Source organism: Hypanus sabinus, chromosome 18, assembly GCF_030144855.1.
Source record: "Hypanus sabinus isolate sHypSab1 chromosome 18, sHypSab1.hap1, whole genome shotgun sequence".
In the NCBI taxonomy this organism is placed as follows: Eukaryota; Metazoa; Chordata; class Chondrichthyes; order Myliobatiformes; family Dasyatidae; genus Hypanus; species Hypanus sabinus.
Window position 1 is genome coordinate 15,477,724 of NC_082723.1, and position 17,140 is coordinate 15,494,863.

Below are 17,140 nucleotides of genomic sequence, written 5' to 3' on the forward strand. Positions count from 1 at the left end.
ACAAGGTAATGGCACAAGATCAGATTCTTTCATCTCTGTGAAGAAAATGGATACGGGTAATAGGGAAATAACAACAAATAACTGGAAGTACACAGCAGGTCTGTCAACAGTTAAGGCAGCTTTGAATATCAGATCACTGACCTGTTTCAGAATTGAATCCGTCTGTGATATTTTTCTTCTCAGAGTGCATATTTACAAATGATACAGACCAGAAGCCTTAGTCCAACGCTGCTATTACACTCCTATGTTAGAACGATAGCTACACCTTCACTGGATGCACCACACTTTGGGTTATCTGTTTATTTTGAGGATCAGCATTTAATTCTTCTCCCTGAACAGAGTGGCATTTTGGGGATTTCAGAGAATAGCTATCATTGTTGTGGGCCTTTAATCACATAGTAGGGCAGCCTTCCTTCCCCAAAGATCGCACGTGAACCTGATGTGACTTTTAACACAATCCAATAGTTGCCTACATTTATTTTTATGTAATTAAATTAGAATTGAACCCATGGTTCAAAAGTCATAACACCAAAGCCCTGTCTCACCAGTCTAATATCATAACAATTCACTAGACTTGTGCTCAAGTGCTCTAGAAATGCAAATTCCTGTTTACAATTTCTCTGAAAGACCCTTAAATTCAGGAGGGGAATATTCAGCTGCTCCTGTTCACCATCCTGTGTTTTTTTTTAAAGTAGAACTGCATGTTTCTCTCCAAAAGGGGAAATGGAATAAAGTGGTGATGATCAGTGTGGGTGAATCATGAGCTAATCCTTTCTGTCAAGTCCTGAGAATAAGGAAAGAATGATTTAGGTAGGATACAACAGAACAGATGGCAGCCAAGGAGCAGCAAATATCTAGAGGAGATTGACCACATATATACCATTTATATCAACTCAAGAGATTCTGCAGATGCTTCAAATCCAAAGCAACACACAAAATGCTGGAGGACCTCAGCAGGTCAGGCAGTATCTGTGGAGAGGAATAAACAGTCGGTATTTCTAATGAAGGATCTCAGCCCAAAATGTCATCTGTTTATTTCCCTTCATAGATGCTGCCTGCCCAGCTGAGTTCCTATACCAGAAATACAAGAGATTCTGCAGATACTTATACCCTCCATAGATGGTATCTGACTTCCTGAGCTCCCTGGCATTTTGTGTGTGTTACATATATATGTGTATATATGTACCATTACCGGAAACCAGGAGCCAAAGAATGCCTGGGACTGGAATAGAAGGGAGCTAACTGTTCAACGTAGAAAGAATCCTACAACAGGAGCATAAAACCTTGGAAATATTTATACAATTTCGATTGATGACCTTTCATTTCCTCTGACACTGCCAATCTGCTCTGTACTTAACTCCTAATCTAATCTAATTTCATATTTGAAATGTTGGCACAGGCTGCAAAGCCCACATTCCTTGAATGAATATAAAAATATCCACATAGTTTTACTTCTGTTTAAAATAAATATTTTTTTAAGATTTGAAAATAGAGTATGGGACATAAACAAAAAAGGCATTATCTTCATAATGTATCTAAACAACGTGCCTTAGAACCAACATAGTGTGCAGTAGCAATGTACCATGCAAAGCTGCTAATTTCCCCATAGGCAGGTCCTATTTTTGATAACAGACAGACAATCTGTTGTTTGAGTGATAAATATTAAAGCATCTTGAATGACTTCCTGCTTTTCTTTGAAATAGCAGCCCAGATTTCAACATTTTTACAGCCATCCAGCAGGTGGTACTGACACAAGACCCTGACTTGTACCCAAGATATTCTGACTCCAAAGTGAGTACTGCCAAGTATTGACATTTTGACTGCATTATATCATGATCTGCAGACACATTCACTGTTCTGTGTAAACAACCACCGGCACAATTAGAGGGTTAAAGGGATCCCTGGCTCTCATTCTGCAGGTAGTTCACTGTGCAAAGAAAAATGATCAGATTAAAAATCTTCCATCTCTTGTACCACATCAACTCTATAAAACATACAAAAACAAGTCTCTCTCATACTACTTGGTCCCAGTTTATATTTTTACACCTCTTATTCCCATTCTTATCTTTCGCTACATTCAGTTCCATGCTTGGCAGCACTAATTGTGTCCTAGGTTGACCACTTTCTCCCCTTTACTATACTCTCTATTGAGTTCCACACAATCCATTACGACAGCCTATCATTCAACATAGCTGTTGATAACTATTCAAGGCCCCAGATTTAGTGTTTCACTTCAGGCTTTTCTAGTTGCTGCCACCGTCTGGCCTAATTCAGAACTGGCAACAGGGTGAGGCTACTTATCTGAATCAGAAATCTGCTTTACAGTTAAGCTTAGCCCCTTCACACCCTAAGTCTAGGCCCTCTAGTATTTAAGATTTCTACTTTTGGAAAAATACTCTATCTAACCTATCTGTGCCTCTCATAATTTTATGGGCTTCTATCGGGTTGCTCCTCAGCATCCAATTCTCCAGAAAAAAAACAATCCAAGTTTGTCCAACCTCTATTTAGAGACAATACTCTCTAATCCATGCAACATCCTGGTGAACCTCCTCTGTGCTCTCTCTGAGCCTTCACATCCTTCCTGCAACTTGAAATCCCTGCTTTCATGCTCAACGTTCCGGCCACTGAGAGCAAGTATGTTGAACACCTTCTTCACCACCATATCCACTTGTCTTGCCACTTTCAGAGAGCTATAGACTTGCACCCCAAGATTCCTCTGTGCATCAATACCACCAAGATTCCTGTAGTATACTGTATATGTTTTGAAATCCCTTGTGCCTCCCAACAAATATGGAGGCTCATATTACTTCAACTCAGCTTTTCATAATCAAATCTTAAGGATTACTTTGTTTTTGCCTACAAATCTACCCAAGCATATGGATATCTTGTGCTGGTAATTCTTTATCAGAATGCCTTGATATCAACCCTAAAATGTCTGATTAGTTTAAACTCATGTCTTCTTGCCTTGCTCTGTCAGTACAGTTTATAATGTTTCTTTGATGAAGTATTAATTTATAGCATTTGGCATTGCATGGTTTAAGTTGGTGTGTGAGCTGTATCTGCAAAAATGTGTTCTGGAATGCAAAGCTGGAGCAGAACATTGAGAGAGATAATAATTTCTGCATGACGCCATTCTATCTCATTCAACAGATAATAACATTGATCTATAATTGAGAAAATCATACAGATTTATTAATTTACCAACTAAAATACAACTGTGAATAAGTATTGAGCAATTCAAAGTTCAGCATTAAAGCATATTACACGGTCAGTCTAGGCGTACAACTTCTTTATATTCATCACTGAATCTTTCCAGCCTTGCGCCCATCGTTGGGCATTAATTAGCAGCCCATTTTTCTCCTGTTCTGTCTGTGACATCTCCTGTAGAAAATATTGCTTGTATTTCTGTTGAAAGGAGGAATTCAACAATTACATCAAATGAAAACTTAGGAGTTAAGATTAGAGAGCACACATGTCATGCATAGTATTTAGATTATGATCATGCAGTAAGTGTGAACGGGCAGAGTGTGTGGGATAAAACAATTATCTCAAATCAAGTGCATTACAAATTGGAAACAAGAGAAAATCTGCAGATGCTGGAAATCAAGCAACACACACAAGATGCTGGAGGAACTCAGCAGGTCAGGCAGCATCTGTGGAAAAGAGAAAAGAGTCAACGTTTCAGGTCGAGACCCTTCTTCAGGACACATTACCAACTGGGGGTGGCTTGGCGCTAATAATGAATGGGAAACACTGAGTTTCTTTAACAAGAAGTAACTGTATCGTAATTGGAATCATCTAATATTCTTGAATCTGTTGTATCCACACAGTTTAGTAGCCATGGACACAGGAGCTGGGCAATTTGTCTCACTGACTTACATTGTCAGTTTTATTCCACAAGACCCTAAGTTTCTTCAACTGGCAAATTAAGACAGTGGTGATAAGAAAGCTTTATAACATTGCTGCTTAATGAAGGGGGTTACTGATCTTTAATGAAGATATGAATTACCATTTTCTGAAGGCCATTGATTGCGCCAAGAAATACAGTATACAAGATCAATAAAAAGAAAGCGACTGACCTGATACGCAGCGTCTCTTGCCTGTATTGTAGCCAAGTGACCCAGAGCTGTTTTTGCAGTTGTTACAGCTGCAGTTTCTGTAGACAAAGTTCCTGCTGGTGCAGGTTCAATTTGTAGAAGTTCATTGGCTGGAATCCCTGGCCAGCTCCTTCGTGAGGGAATAAAGAAAATGAAATGGTACTCAATCACTATGTTCACTATCAGTCTCAAGCAGGTACAGTTTGAGAAGAGAATACTCTGAGGAGTGTGGATCTTGGACAGAACAGAGAACATTGGAGGGAACATAAAATCAATGCACTGCCTCAAAGTTATCCATTAAGCTATCTATTAAGTTATCCCTTTTGGGTTAAGTTGCCACTGTGTGGAATAGCAAGCCATAATGCACACAATATCATGGGGAACAAATAAAGCTGCAGATACTGGGATCTGAAATAAAAGCTAAGATGCTGGTAGAATTCAGGCAGACAAGCAACACTAGTGAATGTCCTGGGATGAACTTGTGCTGAGCTGCCTGGGACTGACTGCGTAGCACTCAGGTTTCCTTCTTACTAGAGTGACTACACTTCAAAAGGACTTCTGGAATGTAAGTGGGAGACTTCCCTTGCTTTTACATGGTGCTGATGTAGAGTGAAGATAGTGGGGGTGGAAATCACCAATATTTCTGATTCCCCGTGTTGTGTAAATGTACTTGTCGGACTAAAATGTCAAAGTTCCTTCTATGGACCAGTTGTGTTGAGGGGCCTGGGCGAGGATGGATGGACCCTAGTACCTGAGTCTAGAATCGGGATAAGATATGGACTGAGACAAGAACAGGGTCCTAAACTAGATTCTAAATGAGAATCCAAAGCAGAGCTGATGACTGAGCACTGAACCTCTGTTCAAGTGCTGTTTAAGTATTAAAATCCAGGCGCCTAAACAAAGGCCGCCAATCAGCGGGGGAGGCCTGAGTCTTTAAAGAGGCCACACCAGTTAGCCATATCCCGGAGAGTCAGAGCGTCAAACCCTGCAAGGTGGTGCAGTTGGGTGCGTATCGTAACACCAGTAGCTCATTGGCTTTAAATCTCTGTGTAATAACGGCTCTTGGGTCCATCAGCAGGACGACTACTTGCAACTGAGGTGAAAGTAATTTGGGCAAGCAGCAGAAATATGGTTTCCACATTCTTGTTTCTCTTTTTGCCCCCGTGCTGCTTTGGCCTAACAATACACAGATACACTGTGTATTGGGTTTTGGTACTTTGGTCTAGTAACACTGTATTCATTTCTTCACTGGGGTTTTGGAGGTAACGGAGGTGCTCTCGGTACAATAGGGGTAAGTTTTCCAGCACTGCGAAACATTGCCTGATCCTTTGCTTGAAGCACGAATGAGCTGCCCGTGGTTGTTCATTCACTGGTCTTGCAATATTGGGTAAGGGGCAACAACGTGTATGTAATCAGGAAACCCTCCCTGACCAGGCAATTTAGAACTGCTGGGACAGTGCTGTTTCGAAAGGGTAAAATACTAGTGTACAATCTCAGATGTCTGAGATAATGGATATGTAAAGGAAAACAGAATAAGTACATGGTAGTGTGGTAGAGACGCTTCCTGTTCTGACAGTGTGATTCAAATCCAGGCAGAATTCATCCACCACTGCTACATTATATTTGTGAAAATTGGGTGAGAATGTTTCTAATGGGTGTTAGTTGAATAGCAGTGCCAAGTCAATCAACTCTGGTCCAAGTGGGGCCAGAGTGCATGTCAGCATTTTGCAGATCAGTAGAATGCTGCTATGGGAACTGGTACAGAAAGAGCAAATCAGGCCGGACTGAACATAATTGGAGTGAAGTGTAATGCTACTTCTTAACTTTCCCATAAGCAAGTCCAGCACAATTTAATCATGATCTACAGCACACAGGTACTCTGCTTTTCTGTTAAATTCTCTCTCTCCTTCTGAGGTACAGTTTGACATCTGTTCTACCATGTCTCAACAACAGTCTTAGGAGAGGTGAACTATGAGGAACACCATCTGCTCAATTGTAGGGCACAGGCTAAACATGACAACCAAGATGTAACACACAAAGTACTGGAGGAACACAGCTCATCAGGTGGCGTCCACGAAAGGAAATGGAGAGTCGATGTTACGGGTTGAGATACATATATATATATAATAGTTAATTTAAATAAATAGTGCAAAAATAGTGTGGTAGTGTTCATGGGTTCAAAGTCCATTTAGAAATCTGATGGGAGAGGGGAAGAAGCTGTTCTTGAATCATCTCAACTGAAATCAAAATGCAGTCTTCATAGTTATAAGTTAACACCTATGCCATTATCATGTGCTTTGTTGCTATAGATTTCAAAGAGCTTTATTTTATATGAGTACAGAAATTCCTCTCAGCTGAAAAATGTAACTCATAAGTATCACTCATCTGAATTTCTCATAATATAACCTCTTACTGACAGTTTGTTGATCATCATCAAAACCCTTTTATGCATATATTAAATGTGACATATGTGCATGATGAAACTACTGCGATGTGCTTTCAACACCTCTCCTATGTGTAATACCTTACTTCACAATCAAGGCTGGATATTCAGATCACAAGTTTTAAACAATAATGATAATTAGAAATTCTAGCCAGTCCTGTCCCATCTGGTTTGCACAGGAAAACTAGGGCTTGAAGTTGATAACACAGGCTGGCAAGATTTGGAAATGACAAGATAAAGCAGTTTGCCTCAGGTAATTCTGAACTGATCACCTGCCACCTCGATCCTCTGGGTCAGAATGTCTGCAGTGATTTTCCTTCTCTTGTAATTGATGCCCAGCTGGCTTCTGTAGAGTCAAAGTGAAGGCCTTTTCATTTGCTTCCGTCAAATCTATAGAGCAAGAGAGTGTTTTTGAATTATTTTGTGACTAAACATTTCTGGTGCTGTGGTTCATGTTTATAACCTGCTAAAATTACAAGCACTGTAATCAGTGTTTTAACTGTCCAGCAGATGAAATGGTTTTACAAAAACAATCAAGTTACAAGTAACTGAAATGACATTAAAGGAGGAATTACACCTCAAGGTCCTAGTCCTTTTCAGAAGAAACACAAGATATAGGATTAGGTGGGCACCTGTCTCCTCAAGGCTGCGTCATAATTCAATATGATCATTACTGAACTACCTTAGGCACAACTCCTATGTCAGCATTCTATAGCCCTCAATTCCAAGTTCCTTAAAAAGTTTAGTTACCTCCTCTTTAAATACCCCATATAAATGAGCTTTCACAGACCTCTGGGCTAAAGGATTCCAGGAATTCACAATCCTCTGCACAGAGAAAAATGTACCTCAGTTTTTATTGAGTGCCCACTTATTTTGTAACTATATTCCCTCTTTAGAGAATCCTCTGCTCATGGAAATATCTTTGCATCTATCCTGTTATTACCTGCATGATTTTATGTTTCAGTAACTCCATCCTTTATTCTCCCAAACTTCGAGAAACGCAAGTGTAACATTTTTAGCCATTTGTCTCAGGGACTCCTTAAATGAATTCGACTGAATAAAGAAGAATTTATACATGATCACAAGTTTACCAGGAGTTTTGACATCGTCAATGGTGAGGAAGTTGTCAAACTCCAGGAGGAGCTGTTCAGACAGGCAGGAGAGCTCAGACACAAAGTTCTTGGCATGTTCATATAAACATTGCTGTGAAAACATCAAAAGATTCTTTCAGTTATTAACAAAGCAGTAGGCACAATGAAAGACAAGCAAGGGGACTAGATCTTAAATATTCAGCACAATTTGTAGAAATCTGCTGAAATGATACTGGAACTCACATGCAAAGCTTTCACCTGTAAGGTGGTTTATCCTCTGGAAGGAATAAAACCCACTCTTACTATTTTGAATGTCAACAAAGTAGTGTTGACGCCAAAGACATGAAGAACCACAAACTCACTTACATGTTGTCAACGAGTTGGTTATTCATTATCAACTGTTGTGCAGTATTGATTAAGATGTGCTCAATTATATTTAAGGAATTTCAAGGAGTGACTACGCTTAGGTCTCCATATCTGTGGTAACATGCATACATTGTCTCAAATTTATTAATACTTGTTAAAAGCGGTGTTCAGTTGGTTGGTGGAGAGGGACAGAATTATCATTGGATGTGGCATCACAAAGGGAAAAGGGTCAACAAGGATTTTCATTCCTGCTCACTGTCTAGTGGCTCAAAGATGAAGGATTGTGACCAGATGGCTGACAAAGACTGAGCCAAGCTTGGCAGTGATGTTCTCCATTGTTGGACAAACCACTGATACCTTTTTGTTTTGGCCTTCATGTCCATGGGAAAGGCAGGCAATGTTGTACTTTATACTGGTGATATACTGTATATAGCATAATCTTTTAAAGGGGTGGAAGCTGGGTGGCAGAGGGAAAAATAGGAAAGAAATGTCTTAAATTTATGGCAAACTTGGAGCTTCTCCTGATTAGCTAGCATTAGATCAGCCTTATTAAAGACTGAAGCAAAGTTTTGTGTCATGTTGATATGTATTTATATACACACATACACATGCATAGACAATGTATGTATGTATGTGTGTATAATATATATACATACATACACACACAGTGGCCACTTTATTAGACACACCTACTTGTTAATGTGAATAATCTTATCGGTCAGTTATGTGGCTGCAAGTCAATACATAAAATCGTGAAGAGCTTCTCTGAGCGTTAACACATCAAAACTTCTTCCCTGAGGTCCCACCAGTTTGACTAATTTCCATCCATTCTTTCTGTCCAATGACAGTGAGTAATTACATTTTCTATCAACTGCATCATGCACCAACTGAGTGGAACTCACCTCTTTGCAACCTGCCCCTCTTTCCTTTCAAAGACCACTTCCCTTTAACCAGGTTTACAGGACCCTCTCATCGTAGCAAATGATACTTACAAGAAGTCAATTCTGTATCTGCCAATAGCCCTCCACTACTTCACCCAAGCTGCCATGTCAGACTGCAGGTAGGCTGTTCAGTCTGACAACTATTTTTATCTACCCACCAAGTGTGATGCGATTCTTACAAAGCAACAAGGGAAGTTACCTTTCTAGATCTCCTACCCAATGTGCAGAGAGAGAAAAAGCAAATTATGCAAAGCTGCCTGTAAGGAGACAAACCTCAAGGATGTATAAAGTTTCCATATTTACTTTGAACTTTTAACTTTAAAAACTGAGTAAATGATTTGAAGAATGCTAATAGCCCATCATTTTGGCAAAATTCAATTATCTTCTTGCCTTGAGGCTTTCTGCATTGTTAATGATCTCGGTGGAATTAATGTCTTGTCGTTCTTCCTCCTCTTTGCACAGACTGTTGAGCATCTCAAGATTGTTGGGATGACCTAAAACTGGCCGTAGCCTGTGTTTATTTTCAGCCTAATGAAAAAAAAATAGAATAAGACAAGATCAGCATGATTTGCACACATGGCATGGCTGATTAGGCAGTCTACAATGCAATCTAGTTTATGTGTTAGCCTCTATTTTTGTGACACTGGGAAAATAGATTTCGATCTTACTAAATTAAGAGTGTGCACAATGAAATTAAAAAAATAAGAAAGTCAAAGATCATGATCTGCAGAGAAAGATCAAAGATCATGATGAAAATATCCTAATCACTTCCCTTCTCACAACTATATCACCTCAGGTCAAACATCTTGGGAATGTTGTGTGTGTTTTCAATTTGGAGAGTTTAGAATTCATAATTTAACTTTGTTTTCTGAATACAAGTAAGGCAGCGATGGAGTTCCACAAAACAAAATGTGACTTTGTTACTGCTCTAGTATCTCAGGATTTTCACCGAGAAATACACCTAGTGACCACTTCATTAAGTATACTTGTACACCTGCACATTAATGCAAATATCTAATCAGCCAATCATGTGGCAGCAACTCAATGCACAAAAGCATACAGACACAGTTAAGAGGTTTAGTTGTTATTCAGACCAAACATCAGAATGGAGGAGGAATGTGATCTAACTGACTTTGACCATGGAATGATTATTGGTGCCAGTCAGAGTGGTTTCAGTATCCCAGAAATTGCTGATCTCTTGGTATTTTTACACATAACAGCCTCTAGAGTTTACAGAGAATGGTACAAAAAACAAAAAATTCAGTGAGCAGCAGTTCTGTGGTCAAATACACCTTGTTAATGAGAGAGGTCAGAGTAGAATGTCCAGCTAACAGGAAGGTGACAGTAACTCAAATAACCACATGCTACACCAGTGGTGTACAGAACTGCATCTCTGAATGCACAACATGTCGAACCTTGAAATGTATAGACTACAGCAGCAGAAGACCAGACCAGATTCCACTCCTCTACCTAAAGAATTGGCCACTGAGTTTATTTCTACATGGAAATAAATGAATTCAACAACATCAATAATGTGTGTTTACACTTGGATGGCCAAGAAGGCAGAATTAACTACAAAAGACTTAATTAAATGGAATGGATGTTTATGAAAATAAGTTATTAATGAAACAGGTTTGAATGATTTACTTAACCATAAATTTGGAGGAAACATCTTTGAAGTAAATCTCTGCTAATATAATATACAAATAGACTATTTGCAAAAGATTCAGAAACACAACGCATCATGAAATCTTACTGAAAACAAATATCTTTGATGTAGAAAGATTAAGGCGAGACCAAAGAGCATGGTTGACAACACTTAGCTGGGAAAAAAAAGTGGTAAAGCAACTCTGCATGCAATTAGGTTGATCACCGATGTATAAAAGTAAATGCTATTCTGTACACTGTTATGCCAGACAATCTGATGCGGGAATCTTGTTGGGCTGAGCCTTGGAAAGGAGGTTGACCAGCAGCTGATTCAATACACTTATTGCTCCATTCCACCACTCATTATCATCTTCTGTTATCGTACACATTCTGTCGCTAACCCACTTCTTATCATGACTCCCTCACCTTGATGCCCATCTTTTTGCCCCATCATCATCACTGCACACTTTCTATCCATGGTTCCCCTCTACAGCTGGCATCACACAACATTGTAGCTCCACCACCTCCCATCCTTTCCTCACCACTTCATCACTCATCACTACTTATCTCCTTGATACCAGACTCTTTCTATAGCTTCTCCTTGTTACGTACTGTATCCTTCTAATACAGCCTGCAAAAACATGGACACATGGTGCAATATTTCAATATTTTTTTATTCAACACATTCCTACCTTGCCACTCTCCAGCTGCTGTTGTTTTTTGCTGAATGTGGAGTGTTTCTCAGCCAGTGCCTTTGTGATAAATTCCATGTGATGCTTGAGGATTTCTTCAATTAGGAAACGAGGTACAGCAGGGAGCAACTGTTCAAACAACAGCAGCTGCTCTCTGAATTCTGAAGATGAAAATAACGCTCAAAGGTTTCAACATTTGGCACAAAGGAAATCATATGATTCTTTTTGAAATTCATAAATTAATTGTTTGCATTCTCACAAACTAGACCAAGTACTCATGAGCCCGCCCTTAGAAGAGGTCAACAAATTGCTTGGGGAGTAGTTTTCACATAGGTTTTCCTGTACAATCCACAAAACACTTGCTTCTGCTAGTTTCTAGGGATCCTATCACAAACACAGTGAGAGATTTATGATGGAAATTCTCCCTTTTTACTTTGTGAGAGGAATGGAGTTAGCAAAAGAGAACACTTTTGCACATCTTCAGTTTTTCTTTCACTCTCAAAGCATCTTTTTTTTAAACTTTAAGTGGGTACCAGATCAATGGACATTGAGTTAATCATAAAAGCACAAAATGCTGGCAGAACCCAGCAGGCCAGACAGCATATATGGGAGGAGGTAGTGACGACGTTTCAGGCCGAAACCCATCAACAGGAGTTACTCATCTATATTTAACAACCCTATATAGGAAAATAGAGAACAGACCTGTGTGAGAGAGAGATTGAATCCAAGAGGGAAGACTTCGGGGTTGTGGAACAATGATGACAAGAGATGCCTTTGTTGCTTGTTTTTGACAGATTATTATATATGTGGGCATTAAGAGAATATTAAAATGTTCTCAATTATTATTGTAGAGAAAATGGTTAAATGTGACAAGGAAGAGTGAAGCTAGCAGAGATAAATTGCTTTCAATATTTGCAAACTTCCTAGCAATAAAATTTCCTGAAATCGTCAGTATGATTGGTTTTGGCTGATCTCAACCATGACGACACTATAGACTTTTACAATTCCTGAGCGAGGGGAAGTCAGAGTCAGCCGCAATTGCTGCTCCTCCTTCCTGCTGGATGATATAAGCAAAGACCCTGAAGCAGAGCAGAAGATTTAATTGTAACAAGCCTCTTAGATCAAAGAGCTCAGAATCTGTGGAGTCCATGCCCTGTCAGCTTACACACAGTAAACAAACAAGAATGCCCTCAGGAAAGGGAGAGAAAATATACAGAATGTACTTTTTTTACTCATCGTGTTCTTATCATAAAATGAACTGAAGCTAACTATGAACATATTACATATTAGAGACCAAAAGGCAGAACAGCACCCTGCCCCACACTGTCTTTTGTTGTGTATTTCTTTGTAAACTTTCTGAAATTACATGTATGGCTGAAATTACAATATAAAATTTAGTGTTCTGTTACCTTGCAGAATGTTATTGTAATAATCAATTGCCTGAGACTGATATGACAGCATCTTCTGAATCACCTCTTCTGCACATAGGTCAAATGTGTCCTTCAGGTACTCAGACCTGTAGACTGGAGATCGTTCTTTCTTTTTGTAGTAGTCCTAATGTGGATGAAGTAGTAGTGTTATATGTTTAAATATAAGTAACAACACTTAAGGATTTGTTGAGTTGAAAGTAAACGTATATATCCAAAGGCAACAAATATGTTGAAAGAACAGGAGACAAGGACCAAGTAAAATAAGCATTCATCCAGACAGGTCACCTCAATAAGAGTATGATGTAGAAACTGATAAAGATCCATTGGCATACTAAGCCTGTGCCTTCCATACTGTGTTAACAAGCTACTTTGCTAAGGACAACGTTTCATCCTATTAAACTGATTTACTTCCATATCTCAGTTAATAAAAGGCATTAAGTTTTGAAGACATTTTAAGACCTAGGAATTCCTTATCATAATGAAGAAAAAAATCTGTTTGAAAACAGGCTTAATCTGAAGAAAAGAAATTTGAAGAACTCAACATGCCCAGTGGAAATTCAATTTGAATTTCCAGCCAAACTTCTTAGCACTTTCCCTTCACAAAAACTCCCCCATAATTCATCAAAATTCACTACCACTTTGACTTTCTCCTTAATGGTCTGACAAACAATTCTTGTTACTTAGGAAACAGCCAGGTTTACAATCTCTGTTTCTCCCAAAACTGTGATATTTAAAGTTGCATTTCCATGGTACTCTGCACTATGCACACTACAGCAAATTTTTCTTCTATTTTAAATTAGTTCTTTGTACTCAGAACTGACTTCCAGTGAGGGTTTGGTGATATGAAACATTTTTCTTCTAGACATGGAGATGGAAGACTGGCATCAAGATATCATAAGCAGGCATGTGGAGGAGGATACAACTCATAATAGTCGTATTACATAGAAATAGGTGCAGGAGTAGGCCATTCGGCCCTTCGAGCCCGCACCGCCATTCAGTATGATCATGGCTGATCATCCAATTCAGAACCCTGTATCTGCTTTCTCTCCACACTCCCTGATCCCTTTAGCCACAAGGGCTGTATCTAACTTCCTCTTAAATATAGCCAATGAACCGGCCTCAACTGTTTCCTGTGGCAGAGAATTCCACAGATTCACCACTCTCTGGACTTCCCCAATTACACCTGAGAATGCTGTTCTGGAGCCATTTGATTGAAGACCAAGTGAATTCTACAACAGCATTACTGTAATGTACTGTGGAAAACTGTTTTAATGGCATGAACAGTAGGAAAATAATTTCTGGCTTGTATCTACATGATTTTCTGAATCTGTGTTTTCAACAGGGCTCCTTGCATAACAGGAAAGCTTGGATATGCTGTTCATACCTTTTTATTCATTCCCAAATCCAAGTTTCTGTCTCTGCAGCCTCTTGGTGCACGTGGCCAATGAGGAAAGACCCTTCACATTCAGCATGAATGTGCATCATTTTATTGAAAAGATGATACAGTGCCAGAATGAGGTCCAAATTCTGAAATATTTAAGGTGATATCATTTGAATGTGTCAATGCACGGGATCTGATGACATCAGGGAAATGTCAAACCATCTTCCCTAACTGGTTTGCTGGCAAATTCATTAGCTCAAGACATTTGCTAGCTCAGTCTTTAGCCTTTGCTGTATCAGCAGCTTTCACAGGGTAAATATTTAAAATTGGCCTTAGCTTTCCTTGGATCAAACAAGAAGAAAATCTAAATTCTTAACCCTGACTGCTCTTCAGAGATTTCTTTTAAGTATATTAAAGATCACATTCAGCTGCGAAATAGCCCCCTGTCATTCATGCAGACTGGGTGTAAGAGACAACTCCTGCTATTGAACGGATAATTCTTGCATCCAACAGTATGGGCAATATTATATTAGAGTAGTGCATACTTGCGGGGCAGCTGATGGTATTTACGGTAGATGGCAAAATGGCTTGGAACAATAGGTAGTCACACACTTACAGCATCCCTGGATTGATTAGGGGAAAAGGAAAGGAAGGTGATCACAAGGGGGGGGGGGGGTAAGAGAACAACCAGGAGCTGACTGAAAACTCTGATGGGAGCTGACCATGAACTAGAAGGAACACTCCAACTCCTATTGATGTATGTTCAGGCAATTTATGTTTGCGGTGGCAGCCTGAAGAACCCCCTTATAGCGATTCTTAGGCCAACCAGGGAACTCGCTGTATCTAATAACCACTGCACCACTGCTTCAAACATGCAACAGGCTTCCTACTTGCACATGTAACAGTCAATCACCATGCCCATTTAGAGCAGAATAACTGGATTCTTATCAGTCTGCCGATTTCTATGTGGCAGGTGACGTACTTGTGAAGAGCACATATTTGCTCTACAGGTGCTGAAGCACCTATTTGGCATCGGAAAATTGCACTCAGTGTGATGCAAACTCGAGACCGCACAGACCATTATACAAAGAAAAGCCACTTAGATAAGATACCAAGACAAGTTTACCATAGTGGGACTATGCCACAGCAGAGTCAGCATTTTCAGAAGATGGAAAGGAAAGAAAATTACAAGATACGGTCTTCAAAACTAGCAGAAAAGGCAGGAGGGGCTAAAGAATTAATTCCTATCACTACAATAAAATAGTACCTCATGTCACCTAAATTGACCAATACAAATGTACAATTATGACAGAACATTAAGTTCTAATATATATAATAATAAAAATATAGTAATAATGATAAAATATTCAGCTCCAAAAACAAGTTAATTACTTGCCTCAGCCACTGCCAGTAAGGTATTGGTATTTTCCCATAAAATATATGTTATTGCTCCTTTGTAATATCTGAAAGAGACAAATAGCTCATGTTAACCTTTTGTCTGGAATTGCTTTGGAGCTGAAGAGTGAGTGATCAGCATAGGGATTTAAAGTTATTTCTGAGGGAGTCCCACTGGAGGCTTGACATTAAGATGGAAGCAGAAACGTGGATACGGCATGACTCATATTACCTTTGTCCTGCATAACCCAAAGAAAAGCAGGACAATAACACCTGCCACAGAATATTTGGTGACAACAAAAGATCTTTAGGTGGTAATGGTAGGAGATTCCTCAAGTTCACCTCTCTCCCTGTTGTCCTTTGGCTAGCTTATCAGAAATGTTTGAAAGGTAACTTGTACCAAGTTACTTCACAAGATAAATTCCTTTAAAAGGTTCTCCAGCAGCAGTGATCCATATCTGTTTTAGAGCAATCATCTAGAAATTCATTATCACATGAACAGTGCAAATAGGGAAGATATGTATGTATTTAAAAGATGATTCCCCACTGTCATACTAATTTAAAGAGCAAACACGAGGAAATCTGCAGATGCTGGAAATTCAAACAACATACACACAAAATGCTGGTGGAACACAGCAGGCCAGGATGCTGCCTGGCCTGCTGTGTTCCACCAGCATTTTGTGTGTGTCATACTAATTTGCTGCTTTTACCAATGGGAAAGATACCCATGCAACAGATGGGCATCCAATGGACGTATAAAAGTTGTTCTCCCATGTTGGTTGCTGAGATCTCAGGGTGGTTTAAGCTCAAAATGTAGGGAGTCCTACCTGGCAGATAACTAGCCTGGAATTGTCAGAGTTACTGAACCTGTATGTAAAGTGAAGTAAAGTAAAGTAAACATTCAGCTGCAGGATCTTTCTACAACCTGCTTGCTGAGCAACGGTTCCAGGTTTCAAGCTCATTAAACATGATCTTAACTAAGCTTTATTTGTTTACGCTGAATGCTAAGATTAATTTTTTCAGATGGTCAATTATTTGGACAATACATTCAGTGGCCACTTTGTTAGGTCATTCTCTGTAAACTCTAGAGACTGTTGTGCATGAAAATCCCAGGAAATCAGCAGTTTCTGAGGTATTCAATCCACCCTGTCTGGAACTGACAATCATTCCGTGGTCAAAGTCACTTAGATCGCATTTCTTTCCCTTTTCTGATGTTCAGTCTGAACAACAACAGAACCTTTTGACCAAGTCTGCATGCTTTTAAGCATTGAGTTGCTGCCACATGATTGGCTGATTAGATATTTACATTACTGAGCAGGTGTACAGGTGTATCTAATAAAGTGGACACTGAGTGTAGGTTGACCAATGACACTGAGTGAACACAGGATGTTGTCAGGGCTAAGTACAAATGAACAATAATAATAAAGATAACCAGTTCATCGACATGCAACCACTCGCCCTGAGTGAGGCTACAAGTGAAAGAAAAATGGAGGGCTATGTGAGAGGGAATGATTAGACTGATCTTGGTGTAGGTTAAAGGGTTGGTACAACATTGTGGGCCAAAGGGCCTGTACTGTGCTGTACTGTTCTATGTTCTAATCTCACATTATTTGTCTACCCTGAAAGCGGCAGAATAGTATTTCCTCCAGCCGCCTCT

At 39.4% G+C, this 17,140-nt stretch overlaps 1 protein-coding gene across 2 annotated transcripts in view; it reads right to left on the reverse strand.

Moving 5' to 3' along the window:
• Positions 1-3,170: 3,170 nt before the first annotated feature.
• Positions 3,171-17,140, reverse strand: part of ccdc180 (coiled-coil domain containing 180) — a 75,134-nt gene continuing 61,164 nt past the window's right edge. The window contains exons 33-40 of one of the 2 annotated variants that reach the window (XM_059993710.1): positions 15,485-15,551; positions 12,687-12,831; positions 11,278-11,438; positions 9,329-9,466; positions 7,632-7,743; positions 6,813-6,930; positions 4,080-4,227; positions 3,171-3,405 (exon numbers count right to left, since the gene is read on the reverse strand). In XM_059993710.1, coding sequence (XP_059849693.1) covers positions 3,274-3,405; positions 4,080-4,227; positions 6,813-6,930; positions 7,632-7,743; positions 9,329-9,466; positions 11,278-11,438; positions 12,687-12,831; positions 15,485-15,551 — 1,021 coding nt within the window. In that variant the 3' untranslated portion in view covers positions 3,171-3,273. Of the gene's footprint in view, positions 3,406-4,079; positions 4,228-6,812; positions 6,931-7,631; positions 7,744-9,328; positions 9,467-11,277; positions 11,439-12,686; positions 12,832-14,091; positions 14,235-15,484; positions 15,552-17,140 lie in introns of those variants that run through there. The other variant, XM_059993709.1, reaches the window with a different exon arrangement.